The sequence below is a fragment of the Ictalurus furcatus genome, chromosome 11 (assembly GCF_023375685.1).
Source record: "Ictalurus furcatus strain D&B chromosome 11, Billie_1.0, whole genome shotgun sequence".
In the NCBI taxonomy this organism is placed as follows: Eukaryota; Metazoa; Chordata; class Actinopteri; order Siluriformes; family Ictaluridae; genus Ictalurus; species Ictalurus furcatus.
In genome coordinates, this window is record NC_071265.1 from 25611060 (window position 1) to 25638014 (window position 26955).

The 26955-nt window shown below is 39.2% G+C and overlaps 1 protein-coding gene across 5 annotated transcripts in view; it reads right to left on the minus strand.

Moving 5' to 3' along the window:
* ptprfa (protein tyrosine phosphatase receptor type Fa) overlaps positions 1-26955 on the minus strand; it is a 261978-nt gene that overhangs the window by 128331 nt on the left and 106692 nt on the right. For all 5 annotated transcript variants that reach the window (XM_053636812.1, XM_053636814.1, XM_053636813.1 and 2 more), the window contains 2 exons: positions 1712-1857; positions 134-275 (listed from right to left, as the gene is read on the minus strand). In XM_053636812.1, coding sequence (XP_053492787.1) covers positions 134-275; positions 1712-1857 — 288 coding nt within the window. The remainder of the gene's footprint in view (positions 1-133; positions 276-1711; positions 1858-26955) is intronic.

Here is a 26955-nt window from a genome sequence, read left to right on the forward strand (position 1 = left end):
AACGAAAAATAACCATTGTTCACTTCTTAAACTTAAGAGACACAACAAGGGAAGAGATAGGAAGTAATGAGAGAGACAAAGATAAAGTGTGACAGAGCGCACTAAAGAAACGAGTGTATGAAGTGCACGCTACCTTCCAGGACAGTGAGCTTGGCACTGGTGTTAATTTCCCCCATGCTGTTTGTGGCTGTGCACTCGTAGATTGCCTCATCTCGGTGTGTCCGCAGGGGCTGGATCCTTAACACTGACCCCGAGCCATCATCAAATTCAATCACCTGATACACACACACACACACACACACACACACACACACTCAGACCATTAACCTTCCAGTGGCATTCAACTGTCACACTATCTCAGGCCACCTCTTTAGATTTTATAGCAAAATGATTGTGTACATTGTTATGAAACCCTTAAGATGTCTATATATTTTCTTTTCATTGGTTTATTCAGTCATTCATTCATTCATCTTCATTAGCCGTTTTATTCTGGTCAAGGGTGCACTGGATGTGGGAACACTATTCTGGGAACACCATTACAGGGACAACAGTCAACATTCTGCTGAAGATAGGTGTACGGAAAACATATTGATGAAGCCCTCAAGCCCTTCCAAACATTGTGGATCCTCCTGATGGCAGGTGTACATATAAAACACAGTTACCCCACTGTTTCAGGCTCCAAGGTTCGATCCTGTGCGTGTGGGTGTGTGTTTTTAACACTTTTTTAATTCTTGCTCATTTTCTGACCACTGATTAGTTGTTAAGACCATTAAAATCGCAATATTTTGCCATTATGTCTAGGCTCTTTTTTGCCCGGGAGTGTATGTGACTTTAAACAGTATGAAATATTTTGATCAGATTGTTTACTTTCCTAAATAACTTCCTAAATGTTAAATCTGGTCTTATACAGTTTACTTGATCGACCTGATAACCAAATCCACTGAAACATCATAGATACACCCAGCAATGGCGAACAGAGACATGAAAGTTGACCCGTGCCATTAAAAGCACCACAGACTGAGCCTGTCTATCAGTTTAGAACAACAAAACGACGCAATACAAGCCTTAACTGAAAGAGGAGCAAGTAAAAACTGAAGTGAAACGTTGCTATGCGCCACTATTAGCGCTGTCCCTCACACTGATCACACAGCTCATAGTTCACTCTATCATTAACACTGCAGAGTGTCCTTCAAGTATTAAAACTCATTTGGACTCTGTATCACTATTCCCTTTAATGACTCTGTCAGGTTATTGCAGCAGAAAGTCTTATTAACCGGTTCCGATGATATCAGACTTCATCCAGCCACAAATCTGTCTTCAAAAAGGCTGGATACAGTATATTAATAAAACTGCTCCTGTATTGTACCTTTACACCGTGTTTTATATCCAAACACATCCAACTTAAATATCTATAGCAGTACGGAACTCATGGGTGAATAGTATTTTTGTTGTGTGTTTCGTAACCGAATGAACGCCTGACAGCTTTAATGTGGTTTCCTTCAGCATTGCTCTTCAGTGGTTTAATAATAAAGTATGGTGGCTGAATATACACACGCATTTCCAGCAGCATTATTCTAAACCACAGGTTAAGATATCTCATTTAACTGGCAATACTATCTTTTTTGGCAATACTATATTTTGATGCATCAGCATAATTTAACTCATATAGTTTAACAGCCGCTGCATCTTTGTAACACAGACATACACACACCTCAAAGCGCTGTGAGCTGACTTTCTTGCCCTTCTTCATCCATGTGATGCGTGGTTTGGGCTCGCCAACTGCCTGGCACACGAAAGATGCAACACCTCCAGAAATACCAGTCTGATCCTCTGGAGACTTAATGAAGCTGGGCATGCCTTAAACAGAGAGAGAGAGAGAGAGAGAGAGAGAGAGAGGGGGTTATTAAACTATAGATATACAAATATCTGTCAACAAATAAGTAGGGCCTGTCTGATATAAAAAATGTTCTTCTTATCAGGTTTAAGAAGTTAAGGAAGGTCACATCTCCACTAATATTTTCACTTGTCTGTTGTCAAATTCTCAACCTTACATTATCGGCAGAAACGATGGAAGGATGTCACCGTTCAGCTCTGTTACCTGCATTGCTTTTAAACACTTAGACCAAAAGACATGAACGTTGTAACATAAATGAGCCGACACTTTTAAGAATAATTCGAATGTGAACTGAGGAAATAGCAGCACCCTCGCGGGCTGATCCCAGCCAAATGTGTTTCTACAGAAGCTTTTGACTGTTAGTCTTAAAGACTTCCGTTTATACATCTAAGGCTGGTTATAAGTCATTATAAAACAGAAGAAAGGACACATGCACCTGCACTTTTAAACTTCATAAGGAAATCTGAAGTCTATGAATATGCAAATGAGAAAAAACACCCTACACAGCCCTGCCCAATTCCATGCATTTGCATATTGGAACATAATAATCTTTTTTTTTCCCCCCAGTAAGCATACAGTCGTGTATCTTTTTCATGTTTCATAAATATATTTGTAAGAAAACTACAAAGACATGGTTTGTTTTGTAGCTGGTTTGATGTTATAAACTCGAAGAATTCTCTGGAATTAATAAGGACATGTTCACACATCAGTTTGTTCGTGGTGTCGAAATCAGAGCGTAAATGAATCCTTTTTGTTTGGCTTGGTTTGGTTTAGTTTCACACTGGATCATAATTAAAAAGCAAAAAGCCACAAAAAAAAAAAAAAGAAAAAATAGTCACAATAGAAAAATGTGACAGAGGTGAAAGGTGAGCATACAGAGTGAGTGCAGAAACCACACACATTTCCCGAGAATGGAGGATAATAAATTACTAGATAAGTATATAAATTAACAACTTAAAACATTTTGTGCATGCATCCAGCGTTCATTTTCTTTTTTTAACACATCAAATTTCTGCAGCTCTGTCCTTTCACTCAGTTTAGCAGGTCCTAAAATAAATGGCATGTTTGCTTCACTTCCTGTAGTTGAGCCAATTCAGGGTTGAATGGCTTTCTCAGTCTATCCGAGGTAGAACCGGACTAAGAGCATCTCACTCAGGTGCTGGTTGTTTTGCAGTGCAAGTGATTGTGTTCTCACCACACAAACTGCACCAAAGACCAAAACACAAATTCCATCTTTCTAATGTTACTTATCTTAAAGGAGACCTATTATGCCCCTTTTTTTTACAAGATGTAATATAAGTCTCAGGTGTCCCCAGAATATGCCTATGAAGTTTCAGCCACGGTTAGCGATCACACTAGATGCGTACCGTGCCCAAGCCTACCTCTTTATTACATTTACATTTACGGCATTTTGTCAGACGCCCTTATCCAGAACGACTTACATTTATCTCATTTATACATCTGAGAAATTGAGGGTTAAGGGCCTTGCTCAAGGACCCAACAGTTTTAGCTTGACAGTGCTGGGGCTTGAACTTCTGACCTTCTGATCAGTACCCCAGAGCCTTTAACCACTGACCCGCCACTCTTCAAGTGGGCCTGGGTACAGTACGGAGCGATTACACTAGTCCAACAAACTGGACTTTCGGGGTCAAATGTGCTCGGGCACGGTAAAGATTGCCTAGTGTGAGTACACCCTAAGAGTGATAATCCCAGAACAAAGAATGCTGGAAAAGCAGTCACTGTTCAGCTCTACTGTGAATATGAATGCGTACCAAGTTGTGGAATTCATACATGATTTCATTCGTCTTATTTCTATGTTTATGACAAGGTAACAATACACTATTCACTAGTAACTACATTGTAATAACACTGTTCCTACACTGTAATAAGGTTGTTATTAGTCAGACCTGTACTATTTTACTATAATACTAATTCTAGGTAAACTGGTCACCTTAAACTGCTCCTGTGTGCATCATAGTTTTATTAGAATGATTAAACTCTATGACCTGTTATAAACTTGCTAAACTACCAAGCCAAACAAATTCACACACACACACACACACACACACACACACACACACACACACACACAGTTCCTGCACTGTTTACCTCTGTGTTTCAACAAGCACACATAATACACATCTGCTTCCACATTAAGTAACCACTTAACTCTCTCTCTCTCTCTCTCTCTCTCCTCTATCTCTCCATATGTGCATTTTGTACTTTTTCTTTCTTTCTCTTTAGCATTTGTGCCCCCCCCCGTTTCTCTCTAAAGCACACAGACAGTCACTTAGCACACACACACACACACACACACACACACACACAGAATGACTCATAGCTAAGCACACAATCTTATTATCACCTCATTATACAGTAGCTGTTCCATTATAGTGCTGAAGAACAACAAACAACGGCAGATTGACGTCTTACATAACCGCTCACAGAGCTATCATCAGCCCATCAGAGTTTCACAGAGTTTCACACTGCACTCTATTCCACATATATGACTGTTATTTCTCACACAATATCAACACAACACCGTCACCTCTAAATGGCTAGTACACTCCTCTGTATTCAAGTTAGGAGAAGTGTAATGGATTCTGCTAACCTGTATACGACACACACACACACACACACACACACACACACACACACACACACACACTCCTGCTAAGTACCACCCCTAACCACAACAGCCAATGTGATTGAGCCATTTAAAAAAAAAGAAATCTGTGATCACATTTCATTTAAATACTTATAAGCCTAAATAAGATTTAAATAGGAAGCCAGCATTAATGCGCCGACACTTTTAAGAATGTTACAAATGCGAACTGAGGAAATACCACAATCATTGAACATTAGTCATTACACAACCGAAGCAAAACGCACCTACACTTGCACCCTTCATAAAGAAATCCTGATTCTATGAATATGCAAATTAGAAAAAACGCCCCCGACCCTACACACTCCCGCCCCCTTCCCTGGTAAACTGGTGCATGTCGGAACATAACAATCTCTTATATTTCACTTTTTTGTTTTTGGATGACAGAAGAATAATGTGAGGATACCAATGGTTTTCTAAAGGCCCAATCTGTGTCCTTTGGGGCAGAACAAAGTCAGACACACATTATTCTCAGCACTAGTGCTTTTCAATTCACCTATCCGCACATAAGAAAGCCTGAATGGCTACAGAGTAAAATTTGATAAATGGGAGTGGAAACATAGCAAGCGTGTGTTCCAGTTCCCCCATGACTGGTTGTTTTTGGCTAAAGAGCCAGTGATAATGTCATCTTACTGCACTTCTTCAGAATTTTAAACAGAACAGTAGCTGTTGGGAACATACCGGTTCATGATTTCCTTTGACATCTTTAATATGTCTGAATGTTGTGTGTAGTGTGGTTGGAACTGTCGCTATCAAGAGCATTGACCAATGGCTGATATGAATCCTCCTCATGACTTTTATTATTGTCTGCATCCTTAATCTCCATACATAGCTTCCACATGCCTGCTTATATTTTAGCACTAAATGAAATCAAGTGTGACATGCACTCTAATGGCATGCTTTTATTGGAAATCTGTGATTTGGGGTTGGAGGCTCCAAGCACAGTACTTTATCATAATTCTGTATCAGATTCTGTCATCATTACTTAGCCATAAATGCATTAAAGTCTACTACTAAATAGAATGGCATTATTTTATTATGATCTTGCCCTCAATCTTGTTTTTAATACATCATGAAAAATGGCCCAATTCAGTATGCTCAGGAATACAATACAGTATCTTTAGAACATTCAGCAGTATTGAGTTCAGGATATCCAGTGCTTTAACATATAGCCCAATGTTAATATTCAGTATGGTGCAGTAAGTCTATTCTATAAGTTCTATTAAGCAAAGCCCAGTACTATTAAGTATTGTACTGTACGTCTTGTTCTATTAAATACAGTTCGGTACTATTATTTATAGTCCAGCATGAGAAGTTCCATTAAATACAGTCCAGTACTATCAACTATAGTCTTAGATGTTCAGTACTACAACACCTGACCACTGAACATCCCATTCCAAATCCATGGGCATATAGAGGTGGTCCTCCTTTTCTGTTATAACTGCATCCACTCTTCTGGGAGGGGAGGGCTTTCCACTAGATTTTGGTCGGTGGCTGTGGGGATTTGTGCATTCAGCTACAATAGCACAAGAGGATGCATACTGATGTCTGGTAAGTAGGCCTGGCATGAAGTTAGCTTCCCAATTCATCAAAAAAAGTGTTCAGTGGAGTTGGGGTCAGGGCTCAATGAAGGTACTGAAGTTCTTCCACTCCAACCTTGACAAACCATGTCTTTATGGACCTCGCTTTGTGCATAGGGACACTGACGTACTGGAACAGGTTTGGGCTGTGTAATTTACTTCCAGTGAAAGGAGATCTTAATGCTACAGATATTCTAGACATTTCTGTGTTTTCAACTTTGTGGCAATAGTTTGGGGAAGGCCAAACTATTTAGGTGTGGTCAGGTGTCCACATGCTTTTGAACGTATACTATATCAAGTACAGTCTTAGACGTCCAATGTTATCAAGTATGTTCCAGGGGCTTCCAGTTCTATTCAAGTAAAGATCAGGACATCTTGTATTATTACGTACAGCCCAGGACATTCAGTTCTATTAAGCAAGGTTCAGAACATCCAGTATTATTAAGCTCATTCCATTATGTCCAATAAAATTTCAGGATGTTCATTTCTATTAAGTGCTGTCCAGTACTATTAAGTAAGGTTCAGAACATCCGGCACTATTAATCACAGTCCAGGGTGTCCAGTAGTATTAAATATAGTCTGGAATGTCTAGCAATAGCACAGTCCATGACATCCAGTACCATTACGTATCGCCCTAAATACACAAGTACAGTCCTATGAAGTGCAGACCAGGTTGCCATGTACAATTTAGTATAATTAAGTACATCTAGAATCACTAAATACACTTCTCCAGTATATCTAGTACAGGCCTGGCCATTCAAGATTAGTAAATTCACTGTTACAAGCAGTGTTGCACCCATACTGATATGATCAATAATGACACTCAACTAGCTGCAGAGCATATCTCACATAAATTCTGACTCCAATTCACACCACTAGATTATGCGCTATAGAATTTAGCAACAGGTCAGAGAATTACTTCACGCTGGAGACAAAAAGCAGTAACAATGCCTACTGCAAAATATTCAAAATATTTAAATATACACCATCCCGGAAAAAACACAGTGATTTCATCTAAGCAAGAACAAGAAAAATAAATGTCAGCAACAAACATTAAAAGAGACATGTCATAAACGCGATAAATCTGACAGTGCCAACAATAGTGGAGAAATTGATTAAATTATAAATCTCACTGGATGAGCTGTCCTTTTCAGTTGTTGATAAGTTGGGTTTTCACTGACTGTATGAACATTTAGAGCCAAGATACAACATGCCCAGACTGTGATACACTGCTTAAACACCTCTGCCTCAGCTGTACAAGCAAGTGTCTGAGCACATAAAGGAGTGCTTGAAAGATGTCACTGCGGTTTGTTTCACCGCAGACATTTGGAGTTTGGATGCGTCTCTGATGACACTATTAAGCTTGACTGCTATGTGGGTGGATACAATGTTTTACTTTGAAAAACTAAACCATTTCATGGATCATATACTGCAGAAGCTATTGCAACAGCTTTAAAGGACTCCTTAACGAATGGAACATTCTGAAAAAAGCTATGCCGGTGCAGTTTTGCGAGGCAATGGTAAGAATTTAGTCAAGACCATGAAGGATTTAGGACTGCCTGGTTTAGTCTGTGTCACGCACTCACTAAACCTTGTTGTACGTGAAGGTCTATTGTCGCAACACACCACTGGTAATGCTCTGGCTAGTGGGTGGAAAATTGTGAGTCATTTGAAACACTCTCTGCTAGCATACTTAAGGAAAGCTAGCATGAGCAAAAACGGCCAGTGTGAGCTTACGCAGTGGCTCATCACCTGCCAGCCACTTTAACTGCAAATCAACAGGGCCTGCTCACTGTTCTAGAGCTGTTTGAGGAGTAAACCCACGAGATTAGCTCTTGGTCTGTCTCCTACTTGTTAAAGAATGCGATGCTGTCCAACGGATGAGGATAATGAAAAGCACCTATGCTAGATGGGGGTAAAAAAAAAGAAAAAGATTTTGAATCATAGAGGTAGAATAATTGCAACTCTAATGGACCTGAGATATCGTTGTAATTATGGTAACTGTCTATCTATCTGTACTATATATATATATATATATATATATATATATATATATATATATATATATATATATATATATATTTACACTGTATATACATATTTTAGAGATGCACCGATAATCGGTATCGGCTGATAAAGGCTATTTATTAGTATTAATGTTAATTACAGTAATGTGTTTTCTGTTTATGAGACCAGTTACTGTGAAACAACTTGTTGAAATGGAGAGAATAAAGTTTTTATTTGCATTTCTTTCAGAATTGTGGAATTAATTATTATTGATTTAAAAGGAGGTATAAATGGCAGAACTATCGATATCGGCCGATATCACTCTGAATAATCGGTTATCGGTATCGGCTGAGAAATTTAGTATCGGTGCATCTCTAATATATATATACATATATACACATTAATAATACAAATGAAATGTAAAATGTGCCAGATTTAGCCCAATTGGCTAATATCCATAATATCCATCTGTAATCCCTAGGCACGTTGATGTTATAATAACCAAACAGAAAACAATCAAACAAATACTTCCTTACACAAATACAAAACTATCATAGCAGAATCTCTACAAATGCTCACAGTTTTGATTGCGAGCTTTTGTAGAAATTCTTGTACTTTCCAAAGAAGCCACAACGACTTGTTATATGTTTTACTTCTTTTAGTTCTGTTGGAAGTCTATTCCATTCATGGGTTCCTCTAAAAACAAATGATAACTGGCCAAAGGTACGTCTTCTCAATGGTATGTTACAATCACCCCTTATACCCGCTCTTGTATACAGTCTTGTTATATATATATATATATATATATATATATATATATATATATATATATATATATATATATATATATATAAAATCCTTAACAACTGGTGGAGCAAAATCATTTAAAGTCTTAAAAACAAGCACTAAATCAGCAAATTTAATCAAATGTTCCCAGCTTAAAAAAAGAATACTTAGTTAAAACACCACAATGAAGAAAACTATTTGGCTTTTTATCTTCAGCTTGCTTATAAACAGTCTCAACCGGTTTTAAAATAGTCTTATAAGTTTGTATTCATGTACTCATACAGTGTATGATATGTGAAAGAATCATGGAATTCATAATTAACACTTCTACCTCTCATCTGAAATGAGCTAAATTAAATTTCACTGTGTTAACAACTTCCTTCACGTGTTTTTTATTTATTTTTTTTAAAGAAAGCTGAGAATCTATTATTATTCCGAAGTATATAAATTCATTTACCCTGGACAAACGCTTCTGCTTTTACATCAGGAAATGCCCTTTTGGGGTTGGGGGGGGGGGGGGGGGGACCTATATAAACTGTTTTCTTGACATTAAGATGTAAGTATGATTTAGTAAGCCATTGTGAAACCTGACTCATCACAGAAGTCAATTTCTGTGCAGCCTGTTGCTGACTTTTTTTTTTATGCATGCACATACTGTACATAACATCATCGTCAGCATACATTTGACAAACACCATCCGGGGGGGGGGGGGGGGGGGGGGGGGGCAGACATTTGCTGAATCATTTACAATCATACTGAACAACAACGGACCTAACATAGATCCTTGTGGAACTCCAGTATTAAAATCTAAATATTCTGATGTTATATTTAAAATTCCTACACACTGTTTCCTGTTTTCTAAATAATATTTGAACCACATAATGGCATCAGCTGAGAAATTAAAATTCTGTAACCTCGAAAGCAGAATATCGTCACTTACGGTATCTTAAAATCCAAAAATACAGCACCAACCACACCTCCTCTATCCACCTTTGATTTGATATTTTCCAGCATAAAACAATTTGCATAGGATGTCAAGGAAATGCACTATTACTAAGATATGTAATTGATTCTTCTGCCACCCATTTCTCATGGTTTTAGAAGCATTTGCTTTGTATTTTCCTGACACAACTGTTTAAAAATCCACACGTAGATTCATCTGTGTGTATTATTTGAGTAAATCCAGGAAGAGCATTAACATTAATAATCCATGCATACAAGCATGAGTTTTGCAGTTCAGGTACGGACACACCGTATCTTTCCGAGCCAAAATCCCCAGTGTTGCATTAACACCTAGAGTGTTGATTTAACTCTTTCAGTGTTCGTTTGGACATATATTAGCACTGGAGGTGTTAATTCAACGCTGGAGATTTTGCCGTGTGCAGAATTGTTTTTACAATGAATTGTCAGCCTGATTTTAATATATATCAACATGATGATTGATGAATAGAATAACTAGAGAAGAGAAGAGAAGTGACAAAGCAGTAATATGGATTTTTCAGCTTCTGCCAGGCATTCTGAAGTTATTCAGTGGTAATCTGATGAAATAATCTGATAACACAGCGAAATGTTAAAAGTGACTTGTCAGAGAGCGACAGGTTGACTGTGGCTGAGAAAACGTCTAAGTGTTTTGGCTATTAGATGCTTTTTCACTTGTCAGTTCACTCGCCAGTGTTATCAGGTCTGAAAATCTAGTTTCATGGAATATTTAATTCAACATTACACACCTAACACACACAATTAACTGCTGTCATCTCTTACTGACAAAGCTGTGACACTGACTCAATCAGTAAGTGTTGCTACTATCCTTACACACCGTATGAACCGATATTATTGAATCAAAACTGTGCTCGTGTTTCAAACCCGAGTAGCTAAAACTGTACTGTACTACAAAAGCATTCAGATGATCTCACAGCTTCAGTTCTGACTTGTGTTTAACTCCTACTGAACAGTGTTTTGCATGCAAACATGGAAGAAGAAAAAAAGCGCCGTGGCGAGCACTACGGCACACTAATGCCTATTACATCTGCCATTTTACCCTCATCACATCCGGTAAACAGTGTTTTACTGCTGCTGGTGTTGGTATGCATGACCGAATCTTTCCATAATGCCAGGAAAGCTCGAGAGCAAACGTGACAATGCTGAGCTCATATGTAGTATTGATGTGTGTGTGTCCTGAGAGTTACACTAAAGTGAAAGGAATATTAACTCTTCAAAATGAAATATGCTGCACTGTTGAATAATTCACAAGAAGGGAAGAGAGGAGAAAGGACAATGAGACACAGGCAGAGTGAAATCACTTCTTCCACACTGAAATGGACATGGCAGTAATGGTGCTGTCTAAAGAGGCAGAATCTTTATTCACAAGACACAATAAAGTCCACACTGTCATTCCTACATTCACAATTTATGAACCTACATATATTTCTTGTTCTCTCTCTCCTTCTTTATAAGTCTGTTCTTTATTTCTACTTTCTTTCTTGCTTCCTCTCTCTCTCTCTCTCTCTCTCTCTCTCTCTCTCTCTCTCTCTCTCTCAGTCTCATTCTATTAAATTCAGTGTAGCTTTATTGGCAGCATCAAGTACAATACTGCCATATATATAAGTTATTAATAACAAGACCACTACCAATAACATTATACACTATATCAATTAATACACACACACACATTTCTGAGTTATATACTTTATCTCTATAGCTTTCTGTAAATAATATTTCTCTCACTTGGTGTACTGAATATTTTCTGGGTTTTTTTATTATTATTATTTTTTTTTTTATGTAGGTTGATGCATTTCCAAGTAATATTATCATTATCATCCATCCTTTAAAACTAGGCTTAATCCATTTCCATTATGGATTTCAGAGCAAAGATTTTTTTTTATTTATGTATTTATGTTTAAAGGTTAAAAAAAAATCCACATCCAAATATTTACGATCTACTTTTAGTTACAAATGAATTTTAATATTACATTTTTTTTAATGAGTTTGACACCTTAGCTGACAATATTTGACAGCTGACCTATTCCAGTTAAGAAATAGAGAGAGAATAAATATACATTATACATACACACACACTCACACACACTCACACACACTCACACCAAACAGTCATAGCATTAAACCTGTCTAATATTGTGTAGGTCCCACTTGTGCCGCCAAAACAGCTTTTGGAGGCCAAGTCAACACCTTGAACTCTATGTCCCTTAAACCATTCCTGAACATTTTTTTGCAGTGTGGCAGGACGCATTATTCTGTTGAAAGAAAGAAGCCACTGTCATTAGAGAATACAGTTGCCCTGAAGTGGTGTACTTGGTCTGCAGTAATGTTTAGGTAGGTGATGCGTGTCAAAGTAACATCCACATGAATGCCAGGACCCAAAGTTTCCCAGCAGAACATTGCCCAGAGCATCACATTTCCTCCACTGTCTTGCCTTCTACCCATAGTGCATCCTGGTGCCATCTCTTCCCCAGGTAAGTGACGCACACACATACACACACGGCCATCCACGTGATCTAAAATAATACTTGATTCATCAGACCAGGCCACCTTCTTCCATTGCTCCAGGGTCCAGTTCTGATGCTCACTTGCCCATTGTAGGCGCTTTTGGTGGTAGACAGGGGGTCAGCATGGGTACTCTGACCGGTCTGCAGATAAACAGCACTATATGCAGCACGCTGTGATTCACTGTGTGTTCTGACACCTTTCTATCATCGCCAGCATGAACTGTTTCAGCAATTTGTGCTACAGTAGCTCTTCTATAGGCTCGGACAAGAGGCTAGCCGTCACTCCCCCTGCGCATCAATGAGCCTTGGGTGCCCTTGTCCTTCCTTGGACCACTCTTGGTAGGTACTAACTTCTGAACACCCTACAAGACCTACAGTTTTGGAGATGGTCTGACCCAGTCGTCTAGCCATCACAATCTGGCCCTGGTCAAAGTTTCTTAGATCCTTACGCTTGCCCATTTTCCCTGCCTCCAACACATCAACTTTAAGAACTGACTGTCCACTTGCTGCCTAATACACAGTGGGGTCCAAAAGTCTGAGAGCACTAGTGGAAATGCTTCTGTTTGGCATTCTTTTTCAATTTAAAACAAAGGCTTCCATTACAAATTTTATAATCGGCAACAACTTCAGTGAAAAGTAGAATCTTAGAAGTATTTACATGAATTTCAGAATTTCTTAGTATTTAGTATGTCCCCTTTTTGCTATAATGACAGTGTGCACTCGAGCTGGCATGGACCTGATGATCCAGGTTAGGTCAAATCCATGGAATGTTGTTGGATGGAAGAGATAAGACTCATGGAAAATCTGACCTTTTGTACAAAAGAGTTAACATGGTCGATATCATACGTTTGCTTTGCTTTAAATTGTGACCTAGAAATCGTGCAACATCATGAATACGGAATAGTCAAAATGTTGCACATTTCCTTTTTTTCGGTTGCTCTTAATTTATTGTTATAAATGTAATAATTGAGAACAGCACATTTCGAATGTGGTCTCAGATATATACTCGGAAAAAAAGAAAAAAAAAAAAAAAGGAAAAAAAGAAAGGCCCCTTGTTCCGGAGACAGTATTTCAAAGATAATTCTGTGAAATCCAGATAAGCTTTACAGATCTTTATTGGAAAGGCTTTAAACAAGGTTTTACATGGTTGTTCAGTGAACCATAAACAATTATTGCACATGCACCTGTGGAGCAGTCCTTAAGATCCAAACAGTTTACAGGTGATAGGTAAGTAAGATCACAGTTACAATAACTTAGGACACTAAAGAGACCTTTCTACTGACTGTGAAAAACACCAGAAGAAAGATGCCTAAGGTTCCTGTTTACCTGCGTGAACATGCCATAGGCCTGCTGCAATGAGGCATGAGGACTGCCAGATGTGTTCAGAGCAATAAACTGCAATGTCTGTAATGTAAGACGCCTAAGTCTACAGGGAGACAGGAAGGACAGCTGATTGTCCTTGCAGTGGAAAATTACATGTAGCCGTGTGTCCCCCCCAGACGTGATCAAGAACTTGCGAATGCCTTGGTGGAAGAGTGGAGTAACATCTCACGGCAAGGACTGACAAATCTGGTGCAGTCCATGAGGATGAGATGCTCTGTAGTACTTAAAGCAGCTGGAGGCCACCAGATACTGACTGTTACTTTTAATATTGACCCCCTCCTTTGTCCAGGGACTCATTATTCCATTTCTGTTCGTCAAATGTCTGTGGAACTTGTTCAGTTTATGTCTCAGTTGTTGAATGTTTTTATGTTAATACAAATATCTACACATGTTAAGAAATTTGCTGGAAATAAAAGCAGTTGAACGTGAGAGGACGTTTCTTTTTTTGCTGCACACACACACACACACACACAAACACACACACTATCAGTATTGACGTACACTAAAGTACATTAGCAAAATGTGGCCTTGTTGCCACTGCTTTACTGTATTGCTCTCAGACCAAACATTATTGCACAAGTACTGTAACTCGTACGAATCACACACTTCACTCGCTGATGACATATTCATTACCTGAGAGCAGGACCAGAGTTATTTCACGTTTATTACCAAACCATCTATTCTCGCGCATTTAGAAAAGAGAGAAACAATAAAATCCCCACCAACGCATGCACACACATTAAAAAATTAATTAAGTAAAAAAAAATAAAAAAAAATACTTCAGACAGAATATTTATGTCAGAATGTCCAAAATCACAAGCATTTATCAATGGGCTTTACAGGTCCTTAATGGGTGAGGACTGATTGACAGTTTTGCAGTCGGGTGTAATGGTCAGCGCTCACGGGGACTGTAGGGTGCCCTAAACATGGCTGCCTCTATATCGCATATGTACAGTATATGTAATTGGCTGTTACTTGTGTCATTTTTTTTTTTACACTAATATTAAGTCTTCTATATCTTACGCAAAACAGGTTGAAAATTTGTTGTCAGGAGAAAAAAAAAAAGAAATTAAATAAATGAAAAATAAGCACCAAACATCAAGAAACTCTCACTGCTGATAGTGCAGCTCAGGGGTGGAATTTCAGGAAAGGAAGAAAGCGTAACACAAACCAATACATACCCCTGGAAATGTCTAGTTTAAACATAACATTTGAAAAAGTTGTTTGATATTGTGGTTACTTAGGAAAGAAGGTTTTGTGTCATGGCGATGAAAGACATTAAAACTAAACAAAAAAAAAAAGTTTCGTTTCAGAATTCAATTATAAAAATAAATCCTGGACGCTATTGAAGATCCCATGTTAATTATAAAGATAAATAAGTCATTGAAAGTGGATTGAATTTACTTTTAAGTTGCTTTGGATAAAAGTATCTGCAAAAATGTGTAAACCTGCTCTGAACTTTGTGTAATTTGTCACAGCTGCAGGCTCTTGTACTGTAGCATTACGCAGTGTATAAACACCCTTGTGTTTGTCTAGTGGCTTTGGCAAAGGATGTCATGTGTTACTGTAATTCTAAGCTGTACGTTTTTCCCCTAGTCACCTGAATTCACCTGGTGTGTTGTATTTCTAGTGCGTCCTGCTCTTGACCCGACCCAGTGTGTGTTTGCGTTATGATTAAGGATGTGCCTGCATGTTTTTTAACCCCTGCTGCCTGTACCAACACACAACACTGGATTAGGCCAAACAAAGCTCAACACATACGCTGTACAGCCGCTGGCTCCCAAGCACCTGGTTAATCCTTTCTCCAGATGTACATACACTAGCTTTCCCTTTTTCATTACAAACGTCAACAATACAAGTAATGTGACTTTCATGAGAAGCATTAACCATTATTCATTTTGGCTGATGCTTTAATCCCAAGTGACTTCCTGTACTTTGGATGTTTCTAGAATATAAAATATCCTTGAGTTCGGTGGTAAGAAAAACTCTCCGTATGTGTACAAGCCATTAAAAAAGCCTATTTGTTCCCAAAAACAAAATTCTCCATAACCATCATTCAGTTGCTCTCCAAAATCCTTGTACTTGTGTTACAGAACTCTGATTTAAAAAAAAAAAAAAGCTATCCATTAAAGTGCACCAATAAGCATGCTATTCGCTAGCTAATTTCCAGCTAATATAACTTATAGTCTATGGAACATATTTTGTTCCTTTCTTCCTCATATTCTGCATCATACAAAAGCAGTTAAGGGACAGCAGCCATATTTCACAAAGACTCACATAATGAATATTAATGAATGTTTGGTGTCTTTATATGAATAATGACTTAGGAGTGGTCACCATAAAAAAATGGCTGCAAGTCAGAGAGACACAGACTAGCAATCTACGACAATATGGTTATCGGCTATATGTTTCGGTCATTCTGATCACCGACACAGGCATCTGAACTGCGGAGCTCCCACTGCCCTGATATGATGTTTGGCGAGTTCAGGTACAACCTTATATGATACCTATCTTTCACGAGAGGCCCATTGTGTGTGGGTATTCTCTCATGCTATATTGGTGTGGCTGTACCAGTGTCATGAAATGTACAACGGACATACACTACAGAACTATATTCTATATTTAGAACGGCAGCTCACTTCCAAGGTTTGGGGTATATTCAGTTTACACAGGCATGATTTTGTGCAATATATGTAAAAAGAAAAAAAAACAAAAAAACAAAACACACACACACACACAAATTAAGCCACATTTGCCTAAGATTGGATTTTGGACATATAACCAGTGAAAACAGTGTGAACCACTGGATCTGATGAAGCTTCGCTGCTGAAAAACAAACAAACAATAGAAACCCTCAGAGAATGTGTAATGGTTTTAATGGTTATAATGGGAATTGTATTGGTCTTAATGGAAACTGTAATGGTCCTTGTAGACCTCTACTGGTAATTTGTTGCTTTCTAATGGTGGCATGTTATATCTAGTGGATACCATCAAGGCCCAATGATGGTAATGGTTTTAACGGTTGGCTGATAGTTTGTAATGGTATTTGTACTGGAAACCATTAGAATCTCTCTGATGGTTTCTACTGTTTTTTTCAGCAGGGCTGGCATGGATTCCCTTGATACGCTTCGGTTCCCATGGCAACGAGAGACATGTACAGTACTTACTGTACGTTTTGATTCCTGTTTTGGTTCTGTCTTCGCCCTTACGTACAGTCATTGGTTTGTTGCCCGACTGTGTCCACTTGTTTTGTATTAGCTCTTGATTAGTTTGTCTGTGTATACCCTGCTGTTTCTCTGACTCATTGCGAAGTCCTATCATGCTTTAAGTCCAAGCTGTGTTTTCTAGTTTAGCTTGTCTGTTCTGTGTGTAGTGTTTGCTGGGTTTAACCTTTTCAGGTTTGGCACGTTAACTATTCCTGCCTGTTTTTTGACCCCTGCTTTGATTATGATTGTCGGACTCACCTCTGAGCACGCTACTCCCTGCATGTAACATGGACATTTGTTTCAGATTATTTTTTGAAAAGGGAAAATGGAGGGGGTGGGGGGAAATCCTGTAGTGAACACTACAGTGATTTAGAGTGCAGCCTAGTTGAAGGTTCTTTGACAATACCGAGAAACATCAAACACACTTGACATGGCATGGAGCTCCATTAACGGCTCATTCTGGTTTACAAAGCTGACCTTGGGATACTCCCTCTCTCCCTCTCTCTTTCTCTCTCTCTCTCTCACACACACACACACAGTAAAACACGCTGCTGAAATAACATACCCGCTTTTGACATACATGGTTCTATATGTTCTTCTTTCCTATTTTCCTGTGTGTGTGTGTGTGAAATTATGACTTTCAGGTTGCACTGTAATCAAGTCTGACACCGCTGCATGCTTTAGAGCAAAGACATGACAACAGCTGTATAAAGCCCTGCATACACATTTCATTTAGAGTGGCCTTGTTGTCATGCACACACTTGTCCCTGTTTCTTTTCCCCCGCTTTTTTCTCATTTGCTTTCAAATAGAGGGATTTAATAGCATCCACGCAGAAAGCCAGCATGTATGCATGTGTATGTGTGTCTGTGTGAGTGTGTGAAATGGGATCTACATTTCGGAGGCAATTCACACTGACAAATGACAAAAGTATTAAACAAAGCAGCTTCTCTTTCACTGAAGAAAACACCCATTAGTGTCTGTGCGAGTCTAAGCATGAAGCTGGGACCTAAACACACACACACACACACACACACGCACACGCACAACCTCAGGGCTAGATGTACATACATTATCAGGCGCCATGCAAAACAAAACTTGATGCAACCACAAAATACGCTTGCAATGCATCTAACATTAACATTCAGTTCACTAATGCTGCAGCTCATGATGCAAACGTCGCTCTCTGCGTGAGGCACAAATTACTGAGAATTCACTAAAGAGGGACTAAAGAGTACATGGAAGTTCAATAATCAAGACAATGTGTTAAATAAATGAAGTTATTTGTACATAAAATCTCTCATGTGAGCAAGTCAGTGGTGCGGAGGGCGTTAAGACATGTGATGTGACGTTTGATTACTCAGTGGTTTTAATGGAAATGCTGCTGTGTACAGAATAATCTTCATGTAAATGTGTGCATTTAAGTGTTGAGTGTACAGTGCATCCGGAAAGTATTCACAGCGCTTCACTTTTCCCACATTTTGTTATGTTACAGCCTTATTCCGATACGGGTTAAATTCATTATTTTCCTCAAAATTCTACAAACAATACCCCATAATGACAACGTGAAAGGAGTTTGTTTGAAATCTTTGCAAATTTATTAAAAATATAAAATAAAAAAAGCACATGTACATAAGTATCCACAGCCTTTGCTGAATACTTTGTTGAAGCACCTTTGGCACCAATTACAGCCTCAAGTCCTTTTGAGTATGATGCTACAAGCTTGGTACATCTATTTTTGGGCAGTTTCTCCCATTCTTCTTTGCAGGACCTCTCAAGCTCCATCAGGTTGGATGGGGAGCGTCGGTGCACAGCCATTTTCAGATCTCTCTAGAGATGTTCAATCGGGTTCAAGTCTGGGCTCTGGCTGGGCCACTCAAGGACATTCACAGAGTTGTCCTGTAGCCACTCCTTTGTTATCTTGGCTGTGTGCGTAGGGTCGTTGTCCTGTTGGAAGATGAACCTTCGCCCCAGTCTGAGGTCCAGAGCGCTCTGGAGCAGGTTTTCATCAAGGATGTCTCTGTACATTGCTGCATTCATCTTTCGCTCGATCCTGACTAGTCTCCCAGTTCCTGCTGCTGAAAAACATCCCCACAGCATGATGCTGCCTCCACCATGCTTCACTGTAGGGATGGTATTGGCCAGGTGATGACTGGTGCCTGGTTTCCTCCAGACATGACACTTGCCATTCAGGCAAAAGAGTTCAATCTTTGTTCAATCTTTGGTCTGAGAGTCCTTCAGGTGCCTTTTGGCATACTCCAGGCGGGCTGTCATTTGCTTTTTACTGAGGAGTGGCTTCCGTCTGGCCACTCTACCATTCAGGCCTGATTGATGGAGTTCTGCAGAGATGGTTGTTCTTCTGGAAGGTTCTCCTCTCTCCACAGAGACACGCTGGAGCTCTGTCAGAGTGACCATCGGGTTTTTGGTCACCTCCCCGACTAAGGCCCTTCTCCCCCGGTCGCTCAGTTTGGCCGGGTGGACAGCTCTAGGAAGAGTCCTGCTGGTTCCAAACTTCCTCCATTTACAGATGATGGAGGCCACTGTGCTCATTGGGACCTTCAATGCTACAGAAATGTTTCTGTACCCTTCCCCAGATCTGTGCCTCGATACAATCCTGTCTCGGAGGTCTACAGACAGTTCCTTGAGTGCCATTCCAAATCATGTCCAATCAACTGAATTTACCACAGGTGGACTCCAATCAAGTTGTAGAAACATCTCAAGGATGATCAGTGGAAACAGGATGCACCTGAGCTCAATTTTGAGTGTCATGGCAAAGGCTGTGAATACTTATGTACATGTGCTTTTTTTGTTTTTTATTTTTTATTTTTAATAAATTTGCAAAGATTTCAAACAACCTTCTTTCATGTTGTCATTATGGGGTATTGTTTGTAGAATTTTGAAGAAAATAATGAATTTAATCCATTTTGGAAGAAGGCTGTAACATAAAATGTGGAAAAAGTGAAGCACTATGAATACTTTCCGGATGCACTGTAGCTTCTGTAAACTGCAGTGTGGCATAAGTCCTGTTTACTGTGTGGAATTCATTTGTTAAATGTGACCAAAATTGATCTGTGTGTTTGTGCTGTATGACTAGGGTTGCCAGATGCGTGACAAAAGCGTCTTTCTGTTGAAAAGCATTAATAAAACACATAGCTTCCTTAGAAGTTTATTCCACCAAGGTCCTAAAAACAACCGACTATGACTATTTTAATAGTAACCCAATATTGAGGATTAACTACACACACTATAACTACACAGCCTATAAAGCTCTAAACACTCAGGGTGCTAATTTACACCTGGTTCGGGAGGCAGACAAATCACACACAAAGCTAATTGCCTGAAGTTTAGCACACTGAATGGAATATGTAATCAGCTGCACTTCTCATTTCTCCTCAGTTGACTTTCACTTTTTACTCGATCTTCCCGCAGATACATATGTATGAGGGGCGAGATGCACTCTGCATGTTTTTTGCATACACAGAGCTGAAATTGTGTGTTTAGACATTTACACCATTTTATGCATAATTAGGGAAGAATGCGTCCTAAGTGTTTTCTAATGCACAGATAATACACAGACAAGCAGTTCACATTTACAAAGCTGGTAGATGACACAATTCCTACTAGATGTATAAAGACAAAGGAGCGAAGGAGGTCCAGCTTTTGTATATTTCAGTGCCGGGGGCATGTCAATCCCAGTGAAGAAGGTGTGTCCTATGTGTCCGTCAGTCCCAGTGAATTTTTTGTGGTATTGCTGTCTGTCAGTCCAAGTGAAGAATGTGTGTCCTATGTGACTGTCAGTCCCACCTAAGAACATGTGTCCTATGTGCCTGTCAGTCCCAGTTAAGAATGTGTGTCCTATGTGCCTGTCAGTCCCACCTAAGAACGTGTGTCCTATGTGCCTGTCAGTCCCAGTTAAGAATGTGTGTCCTATGTGCCTGTCAGTCCTAGTTAAGAATGTGTGTAGTATGTGCCTGTCAGTCCCAGTTAAGAATGTGTGTCCTATGTGCCTGTCAGTCCTAGTTAAGAATGTGTGTAGTATGTGCCTGTCAGTCCCAGTTAAGAATGTGTGTCCTATGTGCCTGTCAGTCCCAGTTAAGAATGTGTGTCCTATGTGCCTGTCAGTCCAAGTGAAGAATGTGTGTCCTATGTGCCTGTCAGTCCTAGTTAAGAATGTGTGTCCTATGTGCCTGTCAGTCTCAGTGTAGAATGTGTGTCCTATGTGCCTGTCAGTCCCACCTAAGAACATGTGTCCTATGTGCCTGTCAGTCCCAGTTAAGAATGTGTGTCCTATGTGCCTGTCAGTCCTAGTTAAGAATGTGTGTAGTATGTGCCTGTCAGTCCCAGTTAAGAATGTGTGTCCTATGTGCCTGTCAGTCCCAGTTAAGAATGTGTGTCCTATGTGCCTGTCAGTCCAAGTGAAGAATGTGTGTCCTATGTGCCTGTCAGTCCTAGTTAAGAATGTGTGTCCTATGTGCCTGTCAGTCTCAGTGTAGAATGTGTGTCCTATGTGCCTGTCAGTCCCACCTAAGAACATGTGTCCTATGTGCCTGTCAGTCCCAGTTAAGAATGTGTGTCCTATGTGCCTGTCAGTCCAAGTGAAGAATGTGTGTCCTATGTGCCTGTCAGTCCTAGTTAAGAATGTGTGTCCTATGTGCCTGTCAGTCCCACCTAAGAACATGTGTCCTATGTGCCTGTCAGTCCCAGTTAAGAATGTGTGTCCTATGTGCCTGTCAGTCCCAGTTAAGAATGTGTGTAGTATGTGCCTGTCAGTCCCAGTTAAGAATGTGTGTCCTATGTGCCTGTCAGTCCCAGTTAAGAATGTGTGTCCTATGTGCCGGTCAGTCCCAGTTAAGAATGTGTGTCCTATGTGCCTGTCAGTCTCAGTGTAGAATGTGTGTCCTATGTGCCTGTCAGTCCCAGTTAAGAATGTGTGTCCTATGTGCTGGTCAGTCCCAGTTAAGAATGTGTGTCCTATGTGCCTGTCAGTCCAAGTGAAGAATGTGTGTCCTATGTGCCTGTCAGTCCTAGTTAAGAATGTGTGTCCTATGTGCCTGTCAGTCTCAGTGTAGAATGTGTCCTATGTGCCTGTCAGTCCCACCTAAGAACATGTGTCCTATGTGCCTGTCAGTCCCAGTTAAGAATGTGTGTCCTATGTGCCTGTCAGTCCAAGTGAAGAATGTGTGTCCTATGTGCCTGTCAGTCCTAGTTAAGAATGTGTGTCCTATGTGCCTGTCAGTCTCAGTGTAGAATGTGTGTCCTATGTGCCTGTCAGTCCCACCTAAGAACGTGTGTCCTATGTGCCTGTCAGTCCCAGTTAAGAATGTGTGTCCTATGTGCCTGTCAGTCCCAGTTAAGAATGTGTGTCCTATGTGCCTGTCAGTCCCAGTTAAGAATGTGTGTCCTATGTGCCTGTCAGTCCCAGTTAAGAATGTGTGTCCTATGTGCCTGTCAGTCCCAGTGAAGAAGGTGTGGCCTTGGTGCCTGTCAGCCCCAGTGAAGAACACGTGTCCTATGTGTCTGTCAGTCCCAGTGAAGAATGTGTGTCCTCTGTACCCGTTAGTCCCAGTGAAGTGGTTGCGGTATTGATGTCTGTCAGTCCCAGTGAAGTAGAAGCGTTCAATGTTTCTGTCAAACACAGTGAAGTGGTTGTGGTATTGATGTCTGACAGTCTCAGTGAAGAACATGCATCCTCTGTGCCCGTCAGTCTCAGTGAAGTGGGTGTGGTATTGATGTCAGTCAATCCCAGTGAAAGAAGTATGGTCTCACCTGCACTGGCTGCTTTAAACACATCACAGATCAGACAGTTGATCACGTATCAAGATCTGCATGCTATCATTTTGATCGTAGTTTTTCATTTTAATTCCCATAGCTTTGTCAATCCATATGGTACAGAGTACAAAAACAAAGGCAAATCTATTCAGTCCATCATATAAAGGTCAGCACTGCTTGCTCTTAAAGGAACTGCAGCATCAGATACTTCAGATGGACTCTGACAGGAAGGTGTTACATATGCTCTCTAAGGATGTCTCCTTACACATCAGATTTCTGCCATGGCATGAGATCCAAAAGTATGAGTACACTATGAAGAGCTGTATTACTAATGCACTACATTAGTAATAACTGAAGTCCATACAGTGTCTTCTTAATGACTGAAAGCAGGAATGGTAACACATAGAGGAGTGCACTAATGAGTCATTGGCTGTTTCCATGCAAATATATATATATATATATATATATATATATATATATATATATATATATATATATATATATATATAAAAGATGCACAGATGTATATATTAGATATTAACATTCATATTAATTAATATTAACATTGACTGAATTCGAAAAAACCCTCCTGTTAGTCTCACACTCACTCACCACAAACAAACATCATCATTGACATCAAACTGGTAATATATAATATAAACTTTTTTTTATGTATTAACATTAACTGGATATGAAATATACTACTCTACAAATATATTTTTTATATAAATATAAATTTATATAAATGTATACAAACGTAAATCTGCATTTAGTGTCAGCATTACAGTACAACAAGAAGCTCATGCTCTAACAAAGTGTACCAACTGGCACAAAGTTTCTGTCGAGTTTACATAATATGTGAAAAATGTTGATGAAATTAGGCTAACCTCAGCCAGAGCTTCACACATTAACAGTGTTCTGTGTGTGTGTGTGTGTGTGTGTGTGTGTGTGTGTGTGTGTGCACGCCAAGAGATTATGTGTAGAAAGAGAAACAAAAATATAATGAGCTGTGTGTGTGTGTGTGTGTGTGTGTGTGTGAAATCTAGGTTTAATCCTGAGTTTGAGTCTATATATCTATGGTTTCTCTGTCTTTTAATTTGTTTTATTGACTTTGTGTATGCAGCACAATAATCTCATAATAATCATTCCCTCCTTCTCCATCTCTCCGTCTCAATCTTTTCCCCTCTCTCTCATCTGTCTCTTTGTCTCTCCATCTCCTTCTTCACCTCCCTAGGGTTAGGGTTTTATTTTAATGTGCTGCGACAATAACAACGGTAAATACCTGATACTGATAACAAAGCAGTAATAACAACATATGATTCCAATAAGACTGGTAATAAAAAAGTAACTAACACTAAATATTCAACTAAATTAGTAAACTACACAGACAAGATATCTGTATATAAGATCTATAATACATAACTTCATACATAATAAATCTATCTATCTGTCTGTCTGTCTGTCTGTCTGTCTATCTATCTGTCTATCTTTATCTTCTTAATATATTCTACAACTATCCATAAAAGCTATTATAGCCCCTCTACACCTTTATCATGGCCTGATGTTTTTACACTACTCATTTGTGTGTTTTTACACTTTGAGACAATCAGCTAATTATCTACCTGCACTTAAATCAGTTAAGCTCTCACTCCTTAAATTAGATTTAGTTCCTTCCCTGAAAGCGTGTGAAATGCAAATGTGCTTCCAAATGCAACAATCTGATCTGCTAATTAGATTGCAGAGGCACGCACACACACACACACACACACACACACACACACACACACACACACAGAAAACAATAAACAAACAAAACCAGGTACAGCTAACATGGTAAGTGTCAGCCTTCTTGCTGATAAGACGTGTGTGTGTGTGTGTGTGTGTGTGTTAGAGAGAGAGAGAGAGAGAGAGAGAGAGAGAGAGAGAGAGAGTTGTACAGGTAGGTGATTTCTTTACGACAATCCATTTCTATTTCTGTAAATTGCACTTTGATGCACTGAGACACTTCAGATCAGTCCTGTCTCAAACCCCTCATACCTCACCATGTGCCCACTGGACTTTATTAGATCCTCTAGAAGCCAAATTATGTCACACACACACACACACACACACACACACACACACACACACAGGGTAAGGAGTACACTAATGTATTTATACTGACACAGTTAGCTCCTTTATCCATTTAGGTCTAGGTCTGTTGTCAGGAATTAATCTTTGCTTAGATCACATTAGGGCCTCATGGAATCAGAAACCACCCAAGGGAGATGCATTACACACACACACACACACACACACACACACACACACATATATATATATATATATATATATATATATATATATATATATATATATATATATGTTTGTGTGTGTGTGTGTGTGTGTGTGTGTGTGGTTCCCCAGAGTCTAAGGCTCTCTTGGAGGTCAGGTTGGACTCAGGAGTTCAGTGGTACAGAAAAGGGATGGATGGATGTGCTATATAAATGATTATGAAGTATTATAAATAATAAAAATGATTCATCTTGTTATTGGGTTGTTATTATTATTGTTACTGTTCTTGCTAGTACTAGTGATCACCCTTACCTTTATTAGTCTGTAATACTGGTGTTACTAGTGATATCAATATTATAATTTTTTATATATTGTTTGTTAATAGTGTCACTGTATGTCTGCTATTTTGGCAATGTTGTATTATGTACAGTCATGTTAAAGGGAGAGAGAAAGCAGGGTGAGAGAGAGAGAGAGAGAGATTTAAGTGAATTAAAGTGAAAGAGAACAGAATGAGAGTTTGTGACTGCAGGCTTTTTTGGTGAATTATTAATGTGTTACAATCTGAGGTGCTATAAAATGTCGGTGACGTGTGCATGCTGATTCAGACATGTTGTTCAATGTTCACAGGTCAGGGACGCGATAAAATAACACACGCTTTCGTCATCTTTATTATAACTACCACTGAACTGGTACAAAACTATCAGTTTATGTTTTTATTACCCAAGCTACTTTCATTATCAGAAATAAGCGTGGTGCTAATTGGAGACTCAACTCCATGCAATTTACTAGCATTAGATCACCATATAATGAGGCAGAACGCATTAGGCTGAACATTAAAATGACAGTTTAAGCAGAATTACTAGCTCACATAATTGTAACTGAAATTTAGGTTAGCATGCTAAATTGCTAATGTGTACTAATGATGCTGCTTTCAATACTTTCATTTTCATTAATTTAAGTGCTGTTTAGCAAGAGGCTGTCCCACCCCCCGCCCGCCACCCCCCAAAACTATCAGATGTACTGTAGCATGAAAGGTAAAACTTCAGGTAAAACTTTTTTACAAGTGGTACTGCTTATAACATTTCCATACTGGTTTTGCCCTCAGATTCATCTACCTCACCGGGTATGTTTACACGCAGACATTTCCATCAATCCAAACCAAACCATTTATATAAACTGCATAGTTATATATTCACTGTTAACCTGTACGCTGTCAATTTAATGTCTATTTAAATGTTACAGTGGCATTTAATGTATGACTCCTGTAACAAGTAACAACTGTAAGAACTAGCTAATGTTAGTTTGCCATATTAGCTGTGTGTCCAAACACCTCTTACCAAGTCTTTCATTATATCTGCCCCAGCAAAAAGTACTCCAAATGTTTACTGCGCAAAAACAGTGCATCCTGATTCATTCTGGTTTGAAATGTTTATGTGTTTCTGCACCAGAATATTTGTGAAGCCACCACATGATGCTAAAACATGCAGTATGTACCAGGTGATGCTAAAACATACAGTATGTACCAGGTGATGCTAAAACATACAGTATGTACCACATGATGCTAAAACATACAGTATGTACCAGGTGATGCTAAAACATACAGTATGTACCACATGATGCTAAAACATACAGTATGTACCAGGTGATGCTAAAACATGCAGTATGTACCAGGTGATGCTAAAACATACAGTATGTACCAGGTGATGCTAAAACATGCAGTATGTACCAGGTGATGCTAAAACATACAGTATGTACCACATGATGCTAAAACATACAGTATGTACCAGGTGATGCTAAAACATGCAGTATGTACCAGGTGATGCTAAAACATACAGTATGTACCAGGTGATGCTAAAACATGCAGTATGTACCAGGTGATGCTAAAACATA